The sequence below is a fragment of the Protopterus annectens genome, chromosome 4.part0 (assembly GCF_019279795.1).
Source record: "Protopterus annectens isolate FY-2018-M chromosome 4.part0, PAN1.0, whole genome shotgun sequence".
NCBI lineage: Eukaryota > Metazoa > Chordata > Ceratodontiformes > Protopteridae > Protopterus > Protopterus annectens.
In genome coordinates, this window is record NC_056733.1 from 565,437,059 (window position 1) to 565,458,018 (window position 20,960).

A 20,960-nucleotide genomic window follows, 5' to 3' on the forward strand; every position below is an offset into this window, starting at 1 on the left:
AGCAAATGAACTTTGAGAGCTCCCTCTCTGAGAACCTGCTGTTGGTTGTTTCTCTTTTGGAGGATTAGTCTGGGATGATAATGGGCTTGGCAGGGAAGAGGATGCTGAGATGGAGATTGGAGAAAATGATGGATCCAATGAAACCAGAGCTGAAGCCTCTTGCAAATGAGGAGGCCTTGGAAGTGGGGATGGTCCTGAGGAGGAATCCTCTGACTTTCTTTTCCTCTATGTTTTCTTTCTCTTTGCTATTTTTTTCTATCATCTTTCATTCCTCTAGAATCAGAGGGCAAGAGATTCTTTAAAATTAACTTATTTTCCTCTCCAGTAAGGAATAAGACCTGAAGGCCTTGCATATATCATAGGTAGGTACTAGGCTATTGGCCCTAGGGCCTATATAAGCCTAGCCAAATGGTATCCTGGCTTTTGCCACCCAAGAAAATTATTTTCCTGTGCCCCTGTCAAGCAAAGCCACAGAAGTGATCCCTGGGGTGAATTTCCTATCTCCCAGCCAATCATCAAGATTTTTCTTGAAGAGTGCTAATGAGGAGCTTTGTTTGATATAGATAGGTAGTTTGTTCCAGAGTATGGGAAGTCTCAGAGACAGGAATCTATCCCTCCAGCATGTTCTGTTTATTGTGGTGGCAAGGTTTAGGTCCCTAGAGTGTGTAACTTGGACTGATTGGGATTTCTTTACGTGGAGCATGTCCAACAGCTCTGGGTTTGACATAGCTTTGTATGTTAGGCAGAGATCGCCTCTGAGTAGACAATATGCGACAGAGTAAAGCTGAAGTTTTTTGAGAAGGTCTGCGCAGGGCATCTGTTTGAGGCCGGTAATCCTCTTTGTGAGGTATTTTTGTGGCCTTTCCAGTTGTTGTAGATGTCTTGTGAGGTACATACCAAAAGGGGTGTTATACTCTATAATGGGTCTAATGAGTGTTGAGTACAGGGGAACAATGACCTCTTTTTCCCTGGATGAGAAACTTTTTATGATGAGGTGTGCCACGTAGAAGGATTTCCTGACTGCTGTGGCAATGTGATTATCAAAGGAGAGACTACTGTCCATCTGTGTCCCAAGGTCTCTTATCACACTTTCGGTGTTAAGTAGACTACCGCCTATGTGGTAGTTCATGGGTACAGAGTTTTTACCAAAAGGGATGACAATGCACTTTTTGGCATTGAGCTTGAGGCCATGGCTTTGACACCAGGCATCTGTCTCAGTGAGGCCCTTTTGTAGGATGTCAACATTGTTAGGAGTTTTGATTATGACTCCTAGTTTGCAGTCATATGCAAAATTTGTTAGCCAAAGACCTTCTGTGTTAACCTGTACTTCAGAGAAGAAGATACTAAACAGGAGAGGACCTAGGACTGAACCCTGTGGTACTCACTTGTCACTGGTCTGAAGTTGGATTTAGAGTCTGCTACTTTCACAGTGTGGGTTCTGCCAGTGAGCCAGTTGGCAACTCATCTTGTGACATAGGGATTTATACCTAGTTTACTGAGTTTATCTATAATTCCAGAGTGGGGATGGTGTTGAAAGCCTTGGCGAGATCTAGATAGGCTGTGTGAACAACCTTACCCTCATCTACTGCTTTGGTGACCACTTCAAAGAAGTCTATCAGGTTTAGGAGACATGATCTGCCTTTTACAAACCCGGACTGGGTAGGGTCCAGAGTTTGGAGATTACCAATGTCATTGTTTATAAGTTCCATGATGATACGTTCCTTAGCCTTGCAGATCAGGCTCATCAGGCTAATGGGGCGGTAGTTCCCGGGGTCCGTGGTAGCTCCCCCTTTGTTGAGTGGGATAACCAGTGCTGTGTGCCATTCAGTGGGCACAAAGCCTGAGGGGAGGCTATGATTGAACATGGTACTTAGGTGGGGTCCCAGTTCGTTCTGTAGTTCATGTAGAACGTGGTCTGGGATGTTGTTAGATCCCATGGATGCTGTGTTCTTGGCTTTGGAGAGTGTGTTTTTTACCTGTGCAGCCGTGATTACAGGAACTTTGCATTCTTCTGGTACAGAGATGGGCCCTTTAGAGGATGAGAGAGGGGTAAAGTTAGCACTGAACCTATCTGCCAGGATGTTGGCAATATTAGTTAGTTCTGCATATTTAGTGCCATTGTGCTGTAACTCGGAGCAGATCTGAGTGTTGCCATTGAGATTCTTGACATAGCTATAGAATGCTTTGTGGCTGTCTTTAGAATCAATGGTGATTTTGTTTTCGTAACTAGCTTTGGAGGATTTTATGAGGGATCTCAGTTTCTTACTGAGGCTGACCACGGAGTTCCTCCAATCATGGGATTTTACTCTTTTTTGCAACAGTTTCTTTCTTCTGTTGTAGAGTTTGTTTATAGCAGGGGACCACCAGATTGGCTTCCTTTTTTTGGAGGATAGCATCTTGGTTCTGTTAGGGATTGCACGATCCATGCACTCATGTAAGTGCTTATAAAGTGCAACTGTATAGGATTCAGCAGTCGTACCTCCATTGTCCGTCAGCATGGGTGTCGTGAAGTTTGCCACTTCTGTCTTAAGAAGCGTGAAGTTGGCTTTGGAGAAATTTTTTACTCCTTTTTTCTCATAAGAGAATTTCAAATGTTTTGGCCCCAAGCATGCCATATATAAGTCATGGATATCCTGGGATGGAATTTTGTGTTCACAAGGGGCATATTTTTTTGAATTCTGAAGCCTTATCCCTTACCACGGGAAAGCAAGTAACAGACCACAGTCAAGATAACTGCAATATACAGTAAAAGAAAAAAATAACAGTTAAATGTGATGTACTACAAGCACTGCAAGCACTGTACTAGAAAATTAAAGCTTCCAATAGAGTAGACTATGTCACGACATACTTGAGTGAGAGAGGGAAGAAGAAGATGGGAGTCATGAAAATGGCTATCCCAAGAGAAATATGAGGTAAACTGACTAAAAAAATTACTAATGCAAGTACAAAACTGGCACACTTAGCTAGCTTGGGAGGTCACTTCTTTAAGTTGAAAGGTAGCACACAAGATCTGGGCATTGTAAGAGAAGAGATGAGCTCACACTCTGGAGTAAGCAGATGTTGCAGAGATGGATAATCTCAGCCAAAGTGGACAAATGGGATAACACAGATCTGCAGCAAAAGTTCAGTAGTTCAGTGATATCTGGAGCTGGCTAACCAGTATGTAACTATTTAATAATATATACACATATATATATATATATATATATATATATATATATATATATATATAATTTTATCATTTGTTTTCCAAGAAAGTCTGACTAGGACAGACCCTATTTTCAGAGGAGGCCTGGGGAGAAAAGCTCCAGATGCATGTCTTTCGATTGTGGGAGGAAACTGGAGCATCTGGAGGAAACCCACGCAAACGCAGGGAAAACATGCAAACTCTGCACAGAAGGCACCCCAGCAGAGAATCGAAATGGAGAACCTCTTGTTGCGACAATGTTAACCGCTGCACCACTGCCCCGCCAAATATATACACACACACACATATATATATATATATATATATATATATATATATATATATATATATAAAATATATATATACATATAAATATATATATATATATATATATATATATATATATATATATATATATAGAGAGAGAGAGAGAGAGACAAAAAAATTAAACATAAACTTTGAGCATAAAAGACCATCTAGGAATTATACTGCCATTAGTGACTAAACAAAAGTATGTTGGTATAATCCTTTGACGATAACCTTAACTTTTCCAAGCACATACATAATACCACAAATATAACCCTAAACCAATTAAAATTAGCTTGCAAGTACACCAGTCTTCTCCCCAATGGGCAAGAAAAGCCCTCGCATTACAGACGACTGTCAAGAATAATATAAAAGTAACAACCAATAAGATGCGTAGCACCATATTCCAGATGGACTTGGGGAACAACACAATGTAAAAAACTAAACGGCTACCAATCACTGCTACAGGATGCATACTTCTTAATTGTTTAACCTTCAAAATTATTGAATTTCTCATGCTGTCTCCTGTATTCATAAAACTGTATCACAGAGAAGTTAACTATGCTATCCAGTCAAACTTGGACAATGTAAAAAAAAAAAAAAAACTTCCTCCAATAAGGCTATAGGGGAAAAGCATTTTTTGTAATAGCTCCTGCAACCTGGAATTCAATGCCAAAACAAATCAATCTCATTACATTAAAAAAAAAAAACAATGAAATACCTGTCTGCTGAGAACAAATGCACATGCCTAAACACAAGCTAATCATGCTACATAAAACAGCATAGTTGAGTACATGGAAGTATAACATTCTAGGCTAAAACATTCCAGGATAAGATCTTAAATTACTGTATGAATACACACACTGTAAACAGGTTCATAGGTGCATAACTGGCTAATGACCACTGGGACTTTTTTAAACCTAGCAGAGCATACCAATTGTATCCTGCAAGTTTATGTGCCTTAGCTGTTAATTTTAAGGGGTACATGACACCGTAAAACTCCACTGCCAATCATGAGCGGACAGGTGATCCACTGTGGCAACCCCTAACCGGGAAAAGCCGAAAGAAGAAGATGCAAGTTAGGACAAGGTTTACAGGCTGCTTCTGCCCATTAGACACAGATACTAGACCTGGAGAGTATTTCCGATTTCCCATCCACTGGTCCAGGTTTATCTTGGATAGGGTTAGGGAAGAGCTCTGCTTCACATAGAACCAAACAAGGGGAATTCTCTGAGACACATACTTGTCCCTCCAGTGCTACCTACTTATGTTGCAAGCAAATTTTAAATAATGCTGTACCTTTTGTTGCAATATATTTTTCTCCGTGCCTGTTAACCAATCTCTTATGTATCAGACAAAATGTTATAATATATCACTATGTATAACTGACTGTATGTATTACCTCCTTAAGATCTGTGTAAATTTGATGTATGCCTTGCCCTATATGAACCTTACCAAAATTGCACTGAAAGTGTTCACTGTGTTAAGTGTTAAAAAAGCACTGTTACTGCCTACTTCGCATGGGTCATGACTGAAGAGAGTCTTTAGAACAGTGACCAATCCAGTTAAACAAAATAAATAGGTAAAATGCAGCTTGCAATATTTCAGCATATCATCTCAGTAAAACGGAAAAAAAAATCTCTCTGTAACTCATGGACATTATCCCTGCCAAATACTATCACTTGCAAAACTACTCTGGTGTCCCACACTTTGACACCAGCTTTCAGAATATGTTTTTCTGTCTTGGTTTTATTACCTGCAGCATGGCTAGATACTACAAATCTCTTACAATTGGATCTGGAATTGACACACACAGTTCTAGGTCCCACTGCAGTTCTTCATGTATTACTGTGGGTAAATATTTTGATCTACTAAGTGTTCAATATACCTTTTCTTGGTAACCCCGATGTGTCATTTGTTCAGCCTCTTGGTGAAGTTTTTTCTCCATCTGGAGTTCTGCTATCCTCTCTGATTCTGCTTCTTTCTCTTCTTGAAGATGTACATTCCACAATTGATGACGTTGTTCAGCAATCTAAAAAATAATAAAAATTATAAATGAAAAACAAAAATGAAACTCAGACATTTAATGTGGAAATTCAAACAGACTTGAGATGATCCTTCTTGGATCAGTTCATGTCAGACAAATATATTAAGTCCAAAACTGGGACTCTAGAGGGCACATGCTTCAAAATATGCCTTTCCCTGATGTACTATAATAAATCTCTTAACATTCTTAACTATAAAGCTTTAAGATGAAGTACTAAAGCTGAATTTGTGATGAGAATGTGATACAAAATCCTAAAATATTTAGAAAATTAAAACAATTTGTAAATATAAAAATAAATACAATACATAACTTACTGAGTTACAGCACAATGGCACTAAATATACAGAACCAACTGATATTGCCAACATCCTGGCAGATAGGTTCAGTGCTAACTTTACCCCCCCTCACCCCCTAAAGGGTCCATCTCTATACCGGAAGGATGCAAAGTTCCTGTAATCACGGCTACACAGGTAAAAAAACACACCTTCCAAAGCCAAGAACACAGCATCCATGGGACCTGACATCATCCCAGGCTGCGTTCTACATGAACTACAGAATAAACTGGCACCCCACCTAAGCACCATGTTCAATCATAGCCTCACCTCAGGCTTTGTGCCCACTGAATGGCGCACAGCGATGGTTATCCTACTCCACAAAGGTGGTGCCATCACGGACCTCAGGAACTACCGCCCCAATAGCCTAACGAGCCTGGTCTGCAAGGCCATGGAACGTATCATCATGGAACTTATAAACAAAGACATTGGTAATCTCCAAACTCTGGACCCCACCCAGTTCGGGTTTGTAAAAGGCAGATTATGTCTCCTAAACCTGACAGACTTCTTTGAAGCAGTCAGCAAACCCGTAGACGAAGTTAAGGTGGTTCACACAGCCTATCTAGATCTCGCCAAAGCTTTTGACACCACCCCCACTCTGGAATTACAGACAAACTCACTGAACTAGGTATAAATCCCTATGTCACAAGATGGGTTGCCAACTGGCTCACTGACAGAACCCACACTGTGAAAGTAGCAGACTCCAAATCCGACTTCAGACCAGTGACAAGTGGAGTACCACAGGGTTCAGTCATGGGTCCTCTCCTGTTTGGTATCTACTTTTCTGAAGTACAGGCTAACACAGAAGGTCTTTGGCTAACTAAGTTCACAGATGACTGCAAATTAGGAGCCATAATTGAAACTCCTAACGATGCGGACATCCTACAAAAGGGCCTCACTGAGACAGATGCCTGGTGTCAAAACCATGGCCTCAAGCTCAATGCCAAAAAGTGCATTGTCATCCCTTTTGGTAAAAATTCTGTACACATGAGCTACCACACAGGTGGTAGTCTACTTAACACTGAAAGTGTGATAAGAGACCTTGGGACTCAGGTGCAGAGTAGTCTCTCCTTTGATAATCACATTGCCGCAGTAGTCAGGAAATCCTTCTATGTGGCACACCTCATCAGAAAAGGTTTCTCATCCAGGAAAAAAAAGGTCATTGTTCCCCTCTACTTGTCACTCATTAGACCCATTATAGAGTACAATGCCCCTTTTGGTATGTACCTGACAAGACATCTACAACAACTAGAAAGGCAGCAGAAATACCTCACAAAGACGATTACCGGCCTCAAACAGATGCCCTACGCAGACTGTCTAAAAAAACTCCAGCTTTACTCTGTCGCATATCGCCTACTCAGAGGCGATCTCTGCCTAACATACAAAGCTATGTCAAACCCAGACCTGTTGGACATGCTCCACTTAAAGAAATCCCAATCCCGCCGAGCTACATGCTCTAGAGACCTAAATCTTGTCACCACAATAAACAGAACATGCTGGAGGGATAGATTCCTGTCCCAGAGACTTCCCATACTCTGGAACAAACTACCTATCTATATCAAACAAAGCTCCTCTTTAGCACTCTTCAAGAAAAATCTTGATGATTGGATGGGAAATAGGAAATTCACCCCAGGGATCACCTCTGTGCCTCTGCTCGACAGGGGCACAGGAAAATAATTTTCTTGGGTGGCAAAAGCCAGGGTAACTTTCTGGCTAGGCTTCTATAGGCCCTAGGGCCGATAGCCTAGTACCTACCTATGAGGAGTCTGTTAACATTTTACTACAGCAGGACTGGACTAATTGAACCCAAAATGTTGTTATTAAAATGAATATTCTACCAGTCTATATTTAGTTTCCCTGTTTCATTATGTACACAAGAAAAAAAAAAACACAGGCAGGGTAATAGTTTTTACTATCATGATCATATACCACACAATCAAATGTAATTTTGTTCATGCTCTATATGCTCAAAATAGGTTCTTTATTGCAGAAGAGATAAAAATTAATTGTCATGCTTTACTATCCATCAAAAGAACAGCTTTCAAACTCAGCCAATGCGCACATGGCTGTGGATGAAATGGTGGCAGAAATCAACACCTGAGAATGAAAAAAAGGCTATAAGCCTTATTTTTTGATTTAGCATTACAAGGAAAACTTTTGTGACCCTATGGTATAAAATGCCATGGCTGTGACTCCATGAATGTCTGAAACATACTCAGGGTTTCGATTTTGTGGGACCTCTTGAACTGCACTCTTAAGATCTAAATTATCTGTTAAACTCCTCAAATTAATATTGTATTTTCAAAAAAAAAAAAACATCTTGTACACATGCCTATACTAATGAAAGCTGTGGGAAAATTAAGTGGTTCTCTTCTATTGACACTGCTACTCACCATACTTGTAACAGTAACCAAATTCACAGCAAACTACACAAACAAGTTATTTCAAAGTCAGTAGCTGAAGGAAAAACTGTACTTCTCATTGTCTGTTGTGTGGCACAGATGGACAAGGTCTGGCTATGACCTAGGAAAACTCAGCCCTGGAAAAGCCACCTGAGTACGGTGGAAGTAAATGGCTGTTAAAGAAAAAAAAACATGTCACTCCATGATGCTGATAAAATTTGCAAAGACTTTTATTGTGAGGATGTATCTGGGGGCCAGAAGTGAAAATATAACTAAACAGGGTAAATTTTTGAAGAAATTTATGAAAATATTTGGCATGGAAGATGCAAATTCAGTAGTAGGAGTCTGGGGTGACTTTATCTCCCAAGATACCAAACATTGGCTAGGGTAGACAGAACTTATAATTCACGGGAACATGTGCATTTAATTGAAAGTTTTGATATGCATACAATAACTATTTCAGATCACACGCCAATAACAACTAAAATAAAAATGCAGGGTAATGAAATAAAAATCAGACACTGGCACTTTCTCACCTATCTATTGAAAAGAGCGACATTTAAGGTACAGGTACTGGAAATTACTTGGGAGTTACTTGAGAAGATAGAATTTTTTTCTGAAAATATAGCTAGACAGTGGGATAAAATTAGAGTTTAAAAATAGGGTGGAAATAAAAGAAAGAGAAATATGGTTAAGAAGTAACAATAATTATTTAGACGGGCTGGCAAAGATTAAAGTATTGCAGACTAGGGGAAGTCTCACAGAACAAGAAGAGGAGCAATTGCAGAATGCTAAACAGAAAATAAGGAATTACCTCGATAATATGCATGAGTTTAGAAAGACTGCTGTTAAGCAGTTGTTTTTTGATAACTCCAGAGCACAAGAACTTTTAGCACAATGACTCAGGCAACAGAAAGTAGAATGGGTTATCGCCAAGCTTAGGGAGCCTATAACAAGGAAGATAAGAGATACTGTAGAGGTACTGGAAATATTTTGGAAGATTTATGAAAAATCTGTATAAACCAGACAAATATGGAAATCAAGAAAATGTACAAATGGAATGTTTATGGAAAAATTAAATATGCTAAGGTTAGAGGTAGATGAGGCTCAATTACTAAAAGGATAGAAGGAGAGGAGACAAAAATGGTGATGTATAACCAATCTACAGGAAGGTCCCCAGGAATAGATGGTATTCCTGTGGAAGTTTGGAACCTAGGAGGGAAACAATTATAAAAATCTGCAAGGTTTTGTTTAACAGTATTTTAAGAGGAGGAGAAGTACCAACATCCTGGATGAAAGTGTTGGTGGCTGTAATACCTAAAGACCCATCAAATCCAGCTTCATATAGGCTCAATTCAATTCTGAACTATGATTAAAATGCTTATGTCTATAATGACTTAAAGAATGGCAAAGGTGATAGATACAAATCAGTGTGGTTTTGTGGAGAGCAGGCAAACATTTGACAACATTAACAGAACAATGATGATCTTTAGGAAGCAGAATGTAAGAAAATACCACTGCTGTTAGTGGGTCTTGATGCACAGAATGCATTCAACATAGTGAACTGGGATTTTATGAGCAGGGAAATGGAAGCATTTGCATTCCCAGCTATATGAGGATCAGAGGTGAAAATAAAAGTTGGTGAGTACCTATCTGATAATTTTTGTTTGAGCAGAGGAACCAAGCAGTGGTGTCCTCTTTCACCTTTGTTATTTGCATTACATTTAAAACCATTAGCAAAGAATTCAAGGATATAATTGGTGTGGTAGTCAAGAAAAGCTGGCTTTATTGGCAGATGATATTTTTTTACCTGACAAAATCAGGGAGGGACGTCTCACCATTGTGGAACATTTTGAGACATCTCACCATTGTGAAACATTTTGAGACAGTTTCAGGTCTTTTCGGGATATAAAATTAATGAAGCTAAAACAAAGGCAATAGCTGTAAACTATGTACCCACATACAAACTGGTTCAGCAATATCCATATTTATGGGGACATGCTAATATTAAGTGCTTAGGAGTATGGATTAAAAAGGAACCTGTTGTGGTAGCTAAGGATATGTGGGAAGAGAATAAACAAAAGACGATACAAAAACCAAGAGACTGGAAGTTCTGTTTTTTTTTTGGGGGGGGGGATGGATAGCAAGATGCAAGCAGTTAAAATGTTTTATTCCCTTTAGTTTTATAGACAGGTCAGGCATATGTTTATCAACCAGAGGAGAAGTTGTGGATAACAATTAATAAAGAGCTGAAAGATTTTATCTGGGAGGAGAAGACGGTAAGAGTCACGTGGGATAAGCTGATTCTTCCAATAGAACAAGCTGGTTTAGGATCACCTGATTTGAAGGAGTATTTCAGAGCTACACATTTAAGGCTTCCTATACATAGCACAAGCAGAAAGCTATAATTCAAAGTGGAAAGGGATGATGATGAAACAGTAGGGAAGCTCAAAAAACAAGAAGAGACTGGGATTTTGGATGCAGAACCTTAAGGAGAATAACACTAACCATACAGAATATTATATTCATAAAGTAGCAGAAAGTATTCTAAGAATTAAGCCAACACGATAATGGAGAAAGGAAATTATGCCCATAGGGATGACTGTAATTAGGGATACAGACAATAGGTAAGAGGGGGCTGAAATTTATTGGAGAAAACTGGCAAAGAAAGCAAGGTTTTGGGAGCAAATAATTAGACTGGGAAAGGTAACAGAATGGGATGAGGACAAGAAGACTGCAGGCTAGAGACTGCCTTCCCTATCAAGGACTGATATCAGAGTACAAGCAAAGAGAGGGAAACAGGGGGCTCCTACGTGAGGGACCAGCAATGGTGGAGTTTTTGGTGGGATCCGAACAGATCCTGCTGCTAAAAAAGGGATAATTGGTACAGCATATAAAATGTTGCATGATAATTATAGGAATCAATCAGGGGTAGTTGGAGAGGATTGGGGAAAGAGACCAGATAAGCAATTCACAAAGAAACAATGGGGGTATGTGTATGTCTCCCAAATATGCAGCAACGTCTACAGGATTTGGGATCTTTGCTTGGAAGTATGTGCATAGGTATTTTTAAACCCCAAATAGACCCCAGAGAATTTTTCCTCTATAAGATAGCAAATGTTGGAGGTATGATGGGGAATAGTGCATATAGGGATAAAAATTAACTACTACTTATAATCCAAATGAAAACATGTTAATGTGGAGTGATTCAATCCTAGTAATAATAATTTACCAAATTAGTTCTCTATTTATTTGCCCATTTGAGAAAATCATGATTTAATGCTATGTTTTCAGCAGCACTTCCCGACTTTCTCATGTTGTAAGTTATCTTTTGTATTGGTTTAGGCCAAATGGATCTAGGTCTTACATGCTACTAGTTTAACATCAGTCCACTGGTAGTATCACAGAGGGTGTAGAACTATCAAGTTTAAGTTTACTGAGGTGTTTGTTATAAAAAAAAAAAAAAAAAAAAAAGGTAAAAACGATATATACTTACTGCAAGACATGTTACACTAAACTAAATAAATAAATAAATAAAAACAATATCAGCTCAATAACTGTTATCAATCCACACCATTAAAGGTAATTTCAAATAGGTATGTTTTCAAATCCTGTCTAAAGGCGGCCATAGTAGAACACGTCTGAAGCCACCAAGGTGGCGAGTTCATAGGTTCATTGGTGCATACTAGGATAACAACCACCAGGGTTTTTATAAACCTAGTCATGCAACCCATATGTATCCCACAAGTTGTTTTACCTTAGAAGTTATTTTAAGGGGTATACATTAGTTAGGGCATGACTTAATGGCTGCTTCTGTCCATGAGAAACAAAATTTCAGATTTCCCATCCACTGGTCTAGGATGAGCTTGAATAGGGTTAGGGATGGAAAACTTATTGCAGAGAATGGGGATTCTCTGAGAAACATACCTGCCCCCTCCTGCATGTCCTATTTAAGTCACAAGTAAAGTTTATATCCTTAGATCTAGTAGATGCTCCATCAGAGTGGGATCTAAGAATGCCTCGTACGGCAGTCATAAATTGCCTCTCAGCAGTTTGTAGGAAACACAGTAGAGACAGGGTTTTGAGGCAATTTACACAGCACATTGTGTTTATGCCCTGTACTCTTTTTGTGAAGAACCTCTGTGGACATTCCAGTTCCTGGATGTACCTACTTAAGGGGGTACTGTACTCAATGATGGTCTGATTAGGGCTGAGTACAGTGGCATGATGACTTCTCTGGGCCTAGATTCTATGCCCTTTCTTAGAAGCTAAGTGACATAAAGTCATTGCAATCTTAGACACATGTTGGCCAAAAGCCAGATTATCTACATGAGTCCCCAAATCCCTCACTACTGTGTTTACTTTTAGGGGTATTAAATCAATGAGGTAGTTTCGCTGGATCGATGACTTCCCAAAAGGTACTATTATGCATACCTTGGCATTAAGTTTTAAGTCATGGCTTTGATTTTGGTACCAGTCATTTGGCTGTGTTAGACCTTCCTGTAAGATGTTAGTATCCTGGGGTGTTTCTATGATTGCTCCTAGTTTGCAATCATCTGCAAACTTGGTAAGCCAGAAGCCCTTGACATTGGGCTTGACTTCCAAAATATAGATACCAAAGAGGAGCAGGCCTAGCATAGAACCCTGGGGAACTCCATTGGTGACCAGCCTCTTTATGGAGATGGTCTCTCTCACCCTAACTTTGAGTCCCATCTGTGAGCCAGCTGGCTATTCAGCAAGTTACACTGGGGTATACACCTAAATCCATGAGTTTATTTACAATGAATGAGTGGGGTATTGTATCAAATACCTTAGGTAGATCAAGGTAGGCAGTATGCACCATCTTGCCCTTATCTATTGCCTTGGTGACCTCAAAGAAGTCCACCATATTCTAAAGAAATGACCTGTCTTTGACAAAATCAAACTGAGTTGGGTCCAGTGTCTCAAGGTTTCCAAGGTCATTCATTTCCATAGTAATTCTTTCCATGGCTTTGCACATAAAACTACTCAGACTAATGTGCCTGTAGTTCCTGGGATCCATTGATGGTATTTCCATGTACAGACGGATGACCACTACAGTCTTCCATTTACATGGCATGGAGCCTTTGCGGAGGCTATGGTTGAATAGCAACACCAGTGACTCTCATGGGTCATATTTCAGGCTATTTAGGAGGCATCCTGAAATATTACTTGGGACAATTGAAGCTATATTCTTGGCCTTAGAGAGTGCATCTATGAACAGCTCCTTACTGACAGTTGGAGGGATTATGTTAAACGTTATGTCCTGGGGGGAGATGGCCGGGAGTGAGAGGGGTGTACAGCTGGAGCTGAATTTATCATCCAGAAGATTTGCTATATCTCCTGATTCCATGAACATGGCTCCATTTATTTATAAGCAGTTCAACACACTGTTATATGCTGCCTTTTAAGTTTCAGACATAGCTAAAGAAGGCCTTGTTGTTGTTGTTGCCCTGGGACACTATCTTTACCTAAAAACTTGCTTTGCTGCACTTTAGCTCTCCTCTTAGCTGTCTATACAGTTTGATGAGAGTTTTTATCCATTCTGGTGTTACACTTTCTAATTTTAACTATGACTTGTCTAATGTACAGCCTCTTTAATTTTGGATTCCACCATGATGGTTTGCTTTTAAGTTGGTTCTGGGCTTACTTCTCATAAACACAACTGCTTCGATGCAACCATTGATATGGCTGTACTGAGCTTCTGTGAATAACTCCACATAGGTTGTTGTGTTATCTGGGTTTGGAGGGGCTTGAAATGTTGACAGGTTATCACTTACTAAAAGGTAATTTGCCTTGGAGTAGTTTCTACATGTGGCAAGGTTTGCTGTGGTTAAAGAATTGATTCTTACTTCAAAGGAGACTGCTTTGTGGTTTGAACTTACTACAGAGGACACAACATAGGGGGAGAGGGTCAACATTCATGACATGTGAGTACCAGGTCCAATATGTTTGAACCTTTACTAAGTGTATGCACTAACTGATCCAGGGTGTTTGTGTTTACAAAGTCTAAGAATCACTGTGTCTGCAAATAGGGGGTTGTGTAGGATTCACACTTTATAGAGGGATAATTGAAGTCCTCCATGAGTACAGTACTTGGTTGAATGGCGATTGTCTCCAATAGGTCCAAGTATGAGCTATGTTTTTCATGGGACATACACGGTGACCCTATAGCTTGATAGGATATGGTATAGCATTTTGTCTTCTTCTGAAGTAATACTGGTTGTATATTTGGGGTGAAAGTGCTTAACATGTATATAATAAAAAGTGAATGCTGTGAATTTGAGGCATTTTGTTTTTTTTTTTTGTTTTGTTGTAATATGCCATTTACTTTTGCTTGACAGTACAAGCCAGAGATTTCAATGTTAACCTATGTAACTGCCAGCAGCCCCTGAGAAGCTTAACTCAATACCCACCCAGAGAAATGGGGCACAATGAATTTCTTAAGATAGTAGGGACCCAGGCCATGAATGGTCAAGTACACTAACACTAGAATCTTGAAAATTATCCCGTAACAAATAGACAATGAAGGTCATGCAGAATGGACTTAATATATTGGTAAAAAGATGTACCACTAAGCAGCTCAGGTGCTGAGTTTTGCGTCTTCTGTAATTGGTCAAGTTCAGTAGTATTTATTTCCAGGTAAAGGGCACTGCAGTAGTCTGGCCTGGAAGAGACTAAGGCATGAAAAACAATTAACAAATCTACTTTAAGAATTAGGTGTTTAATCCTGGAGATGTTTCTAAGATGGAAACAAGATGACTTCACTACAGCCAAGAGCTGACCCTGAAATGACAAGAGAGAGTCAGAAATAATAACAGTCTTCACCTTATTAACACATTCAGGCTTATCACCACTATACATTAAACAGCCTGGTAGGGGCATGTTGGAGGAATCTCTCAGAGGTGTAAGCATCACCAAGGCCTCTGCCTTTGTGGTGCTCAATTTTAGTTGCTTTTCAGTAAGCCATGAATGTGTAGTTTCAAAGTCATCAGCCAGGGGAACAGATACAGGCCATCTCTTCTTGCAAGAAGAAGTAAATCTGAGTATCATCAGCATAACTATGGTATGTGAAGTCTCTTTCCCTTAATAGATCTCCTAGAGGAAAAGTACACCATGAACAACAAGGGGCCCAAAACAGAACCTTGAAGTATTCCATAATCAAGATGATATGATGTTGAGGAATTAAGTCCTGAAAGGCTCTGTGTACAGTCAGAGAAGTATGAAACAAACTAGTCAAGAGGCAATATGTAAATAACACAGCAGGAATGTAGCCATTCTATAAAGTACAGTTTTGTACCTACCATAAATGTAGATGTTCGAGTGCTAATACAGCTGCAGTCATAACAGATGGGTTTTCCTGCCGTCAGGCGGGTCCTCGGTCAGCCGAATTCCAAAGTCTAGGTCCGGCGTCGGTTGTCGTCGCTTCCTCCCTGACGTCAGTGCGACATGGGTATAAAAGAACCAGCCAACGCCATTTTCTTCAGTTTTTCTTGCCCCAGATGTCAGGTGCCCCCAGAAGGAAGGCAATACATAAATTTATGTAATAATGCAATGCAATATAATGAAAAAACAGTAGTTGCAAGGAAATACACCATAAATGAATACCCCAATCAGGTTGTATGAGGAGGTGTTCGCCATTAGGCCTGTCCCAAGAGGGGAAGGAGGGAGGGAAACCTGGACTGCAGCTGTATTAGCACTCGAACATCTACATTTATGGTAGGTACAAAACTGTACTATGTTTATCGTGCATACAGCTGCAGTCATAACAGATGGGTAGAATCCCAAAGCTAAAAAAGGGGTGGTAGGCACTAGGTGGAACTAGGAGGAGCCAGGATGCCCTGCAAGACTGCAGTGGCAAAGCCTGCTCTAGATCTGGAGTATAATGGTAGGTGATATAGTGCTTGGAGAAGGTATGTACAGAACTCCAAGTGGCTGCTTCCAAAATATCTTTGGTAGGAACCCCCCCTGAGGAAAGCTGCAGAGGTAGCTGTGGCCCTTGTGGAGTGAGATCTGATGCCTGCAGGTACAGTTTTACCATGAAAAGAGTAACAAAAGCGTATGCAGTGGGCTATCCATTTTGAGACTGTCTGTTTGGAAATTGGCTTCCCTTGAGCTCCTGTAGCATAGGACACAAAGAGTTGCTCTGATTTTCTGAAAGGCATTGTTCTGTCCAAATAATAACGCAGCTGTCTGTGGATGTCCAAGGAATGTAGTAGTCTCTCCCCTTTGTTTTGAGGATTAGGGTAAAAGGTAGGTAAGTGGATAGCCTGATTCAAAGCTACCCTGGATACTACCTTTGGCATAAAGGATGGATTGGTTCGTAAGGAAACTCTGTCCTGATGGAAAATGATGAAAGGCTGCACAGCCATGAGGGCTTGTAGTTCCGATACCCTGCGAGCTGAGGTGATAGCCAGAAGGAAGGCTGTTTTCCAGGACAAATATTGCAGTTCTGTTGAGGCAGCTGGCTCAAAAGGAGGCAAGGTCAGGTTTCTAGACTGAAATTGAGGTCGCAAGCAGTTACTGGTTGTGTCCTTGGGGTTTTATATTCTTAGCCCCTCTGAGGAACTGTCTTAAGAGGGGATGAGAGAATAAAGGAGGATCAGTGTTGTATTCTGCAGAAATGGCTGAGGCATGGATTTTGATGGAGGAGAATGAAAGTCCACTGCTTAGCATCTCAGCTAGGTACTGTAATATTTGAGGTAAATTCAGTATTCCAGGATTCTGACCCTTTTTCTCATTCCAGGCACAAAACCGTTTCCATTTTGCAGAGTAAGCTTTTCTAGTAGAAGGCCTTCTGGCCTCCAAAATGACATCCTGCACCTCCTTGGAGAGTAGGGTCTGTTGTGAAGTTAAGGAATCCTCCATGCGGCCAGATTGAGTGTTTTCAGCTGACTGTGAGGAGTTTTGAAGTTGTGCTGAGTCAGTAGAAGAGGCATTAGAGGTAGGATCCATGGTGGGGAATGCGTCAGGCTCCTCAGGAGTGGGTACCAGTGTTGTCTTGGCCAGTCTGGAGCAATGAGAATCATCTTTGCTCTGTCTGCTCTGGTTTTTAATAGAACTTTGGGCAGCAGAGGAAGAGGTGGAAAGGCATAAACTGTCATTGTTGTCCAACTGAAAGAGAGTGCGTCCACTCTCCAGGCCTGTGGATGAAAGGTCCTTGAGCAGAATTTTGCCAATTGGTGATTTCTGTGGGAGGCAAAGAGATCTATGTCTGGCCTTCCCCATGCTTGAATTATCTTTGTAAAAACTTGAGGATGCAACTTCCATTCGTGTGGATCTGTCATATTTCTGCTTAGGTTGTCTGCCAGCGTGTTTTCCTTGCCTGGCAAGTACTGTGCTTGAAGTTCGATTTGTAATTCCATAGCCATGTTCCAAAGAGACATGGCCAGCCTGCATAGGGGGTATGAATGGGTTCCTCCCTGTTTGTTTATGTACCACATTACTGTGGTGTTGTCTGTCCTTATCAATAGCTGACCTGGATGCAGTAGGTCTTGAAAGCTATAATAGCATTTATTACTGCTAGCATTTCCTTTTGATTGATGTGTAGGTGCTTTTCTTTTGGGACCATTTGCCCTGAATGCACCGATCTGTCATGTCGCCCCAGGCGTAGTCCGAGGCGTCTGTTGTGATGACTTGATTTGCTTGAGGCTTGCAGAATGGGAGACCTGTGTTTCTTTGGCATGCTTGAGCCCACCACAGAAATTCCTTTTGAAGACATGGAATCAGTGGTATTATTGTTTCCAAACTGTGGCTGTGTTGAAACCATAGGTTTTTCAGGTACCATTGAAGTTTCCTCATATGCAGCTTTGCACATGGGATTAGTAGGATGCAAGATGCCATGAATCCCAGAGCCTGCAGGATTTTCCTTGCAGTCAGCCTGGTGAAAGTTGCTAGTTTTCTGAAGTATTGAGTTAGTTGCCCCTGTTTCTCTGGCGTGAGGTAGGCCATCTGGGTGTTTGTGTCCAAGTTGGCACCCAGGAAAATTATTGTTTGAGAGGGTATTAGCCTTGATTTCTTTTTGTTGACTGTGTATCCCAGAGAATTCAACAACATTATTACAAAAGCCAGATGTTTCAGAAGTATGTGCTTGCTGTCCGCTTGGATCAGGCAGTCGTCCAAATATGGGTATATTTGTATCCCTTGAAGTATGCAGTAGGCAATTACTGATGCCAGGCATTTCGTGAACACTCTGGGCGCAGTAGATAAGCCAAAGGGCAATGCAGAGAATTGATAATGGGTTGAACCTGCACGAAATCTGAGGTATCTTCTGCAATCTTGTCTGATTGGGACATGCAGGTATGCCTCCTTGAGGTCCAATGTTACCAGCCAAGACTCCTTGCCCAGCATGGGAAGAAGCTGCTGTAATGTGAGCATCTTGAATTTTGGCACGAGTAAAAATGTGTTTAGGATGGATAGGTCCAAAATAGGTCTCCAATCTTTTCCCTTCCTTGGTACCAGGAATAGTCTGGAATAAAAACCTTGACCCTGTTCTTGTGCAGGTACCTCTTGAATAGCTTTCATGTCCATGAGATATGAAATTTGTTTTTGTGCCTCTGCCCTTTGATTGTGTGGCAGGTTTGGCATGCCTCTCATTTTGGAAGGGTGTGAAAGTGGAATCTGTAGTCTCTGTCTATAATGTCCAGGATCCATTTGTCTTTTGTGACAATATGCCAATTTTCGAAAATAATGCCAGTTTTCTGCCTAAAGGTGCTGCCATTTGAGCCTTGCTTGGCATGCAAAGGGAAAGTCATTGGGTCTGCTTTCTGAATGGCTGTGAACTATCCTCACCACCTCTTTGTGTAGGTGCTTGCCATTGTCTGCCTCTAAACGATCCTTGAGATTGCCCTCTGCCCCTCGGGTGCCTGTATCTACCTCTTTGGGGTCTGTCCGTGGCTGGAAAGGACCAATTTTTGGAAGGCCAATTTCTACTGAAGCGTGGAGGTTGTACCTGTAGGAAATCTTTCACTGTTTGCATTGATTTTGCCTTTTCCTCCATTTTCTTTAATACCTCCTCAGCTTTAACACCAAACAATACATCTTTTGCAGAGGGGCATCTAGTAATTTAGCTTTGACATGATCTGGTAAGGTTTGCTCTTTGAGCCAGGCATGTCTACGTATGACTGATCCTGTAACAGCAGCTCTACATGAGGCCTCTAAAGCATCAAAACCACATTGCAAGGTATGTTTACCCACTTGTTCTGCACTATGTATCAAATCCTGCAACTCCTTCAAGACTGGTTGTTCAGGTTGTGACATTTTGCTTCTCAACTGTGATAACAGAAACTGTTGGTACTTTAACATATGGAACTGACAGTTTAATGCCCTCATGGTTAAGGTGGCCGAGGTGTATACCTTTTTCCCCCACCTTTCTAAAGCTCTGGAATCTCTCTCTGAAGGTAATGGATTTTTAGCAGTGGAGGCCTTAATTCCCTTGGGGCCCTGTGAGATAGTTTCTGGGTCAGCCGCATGGCTTTTGTATAGGAATTGGTGTGAGTCAGGAACCCGGTAATACCTGTCAGGCTTGACTGGGGCTGGAGGTAAAGAGTCTGGGTTAAGGCAGGCCTCGAATACACATCATCTAGAATGTCTAAGACAGGAGGTATTGCCAGAGGCCAGTGCTGAGGGAGCAAGAGAAAATGCGTAAGCCTTTTCTAGGAGTCTGAGTACTCTAGGCCTTCCCAGTGGAAGTGTTCCCTCAAGGTATGCAAGGTTTCCCCAAAGAGTAATCCTCAGGGGAGACAGAGGAATGGACTCCTCTGCATCAGAATCTTCAAAAGGGGAGTATGAATGTTCCTGGTCTTCAGAATGTTCTGAAACAATGGAGGCCTGGTCTGAGGAGGGGGATTCTTCCTCCACTCTGGGCCTTTTGTCCGGGGGTTGAGAACCCCTGATAAGAGTAATCAAATCCTCAGCCATTTTGAGCATCTGCTTTTTAGGCATGGGGCCTTGAGAAGGGCCCTGTGGAGCTTGTCTTTTAGTATGCATGGCTGCTTTAGACTTAGTGAAAGCCTTGATGGAAAAAGAAGAGGAAGGCCTGAAGACACCTTGAGAGGTGGCAGACCTGTCTAAACTCTGAGTTTCACCGCCAAGTGTGGCTTTGGTATCAGTAGTCGGGGTGTGGGCCGAAGAGCCTGCGACCTCGGGCACAGTAGACACCGCCAATGAAGTGTCGTCGGTAGTCAGGGGCTGCGTAGGCGCCTCACTGAGAACCAGACCACCTGTATTCGGCTTTGGCGTGGTGTCGGTAGAAGCTGCGGACCTCGTATGTCGGTCCTTATCTTTGCGTCTTTTACTCAAAACTGGAGTCGGAGTATCCGACGACATAATGTAATTCAATTTTTTGCCAAAATAGTGTTGGGCGAACTCCGCCCGACGCTTAATAGTGCGTCTGTTGAATGTAGCACAAAAACGACAGGCCGAGACGTCGTGGTCTGGGCCTAAGCAAGGAATGCAGAGGGAATGAAAATCCTTATGCGGTATTTGCTTCCCACATGAAATGCAATTATTAACTTTGTCTGACATCGGTCTGAGGCAAGAAAAGTTTCCCCAATGGGGTACATAGCTTTCAAGAAGACTTCAGTTGAAAAATATTCGTAATCTCAGGAGCTGGCCGACCGGCACTTGCGAACTGCTTCTGCTTCGGGCACCGCGCGGCAAGAAAGACT

At 41.2% G+C, this 20,960-nt stretch overlaps 1 protein-coding gene across 2 annotated transcripts in view; it reads right to left on the bottom strand.

Moving 5' to 3' along the window:
• Positions 1-20,960, bottom strand: part of LOC122799442 (trichoplein keratin filament binding) — a 1,060,398-nt gene that overhangs the window by 21,103 nt on the left and 1,018,335 nt on the right. For both annotated transcript variants that reach the window (XM_044068500.1, XM_044068499.1), the window contains exon 12: positions 5,382-5,525. In XM_044068500.1, the coding sequence (XP_043924435.1) occupies positions 5,382-5,525 (144 nt within the window). The remainder of the gene's footprint in view (positions 1-5,381; positions 5,526-20,960) is intronic.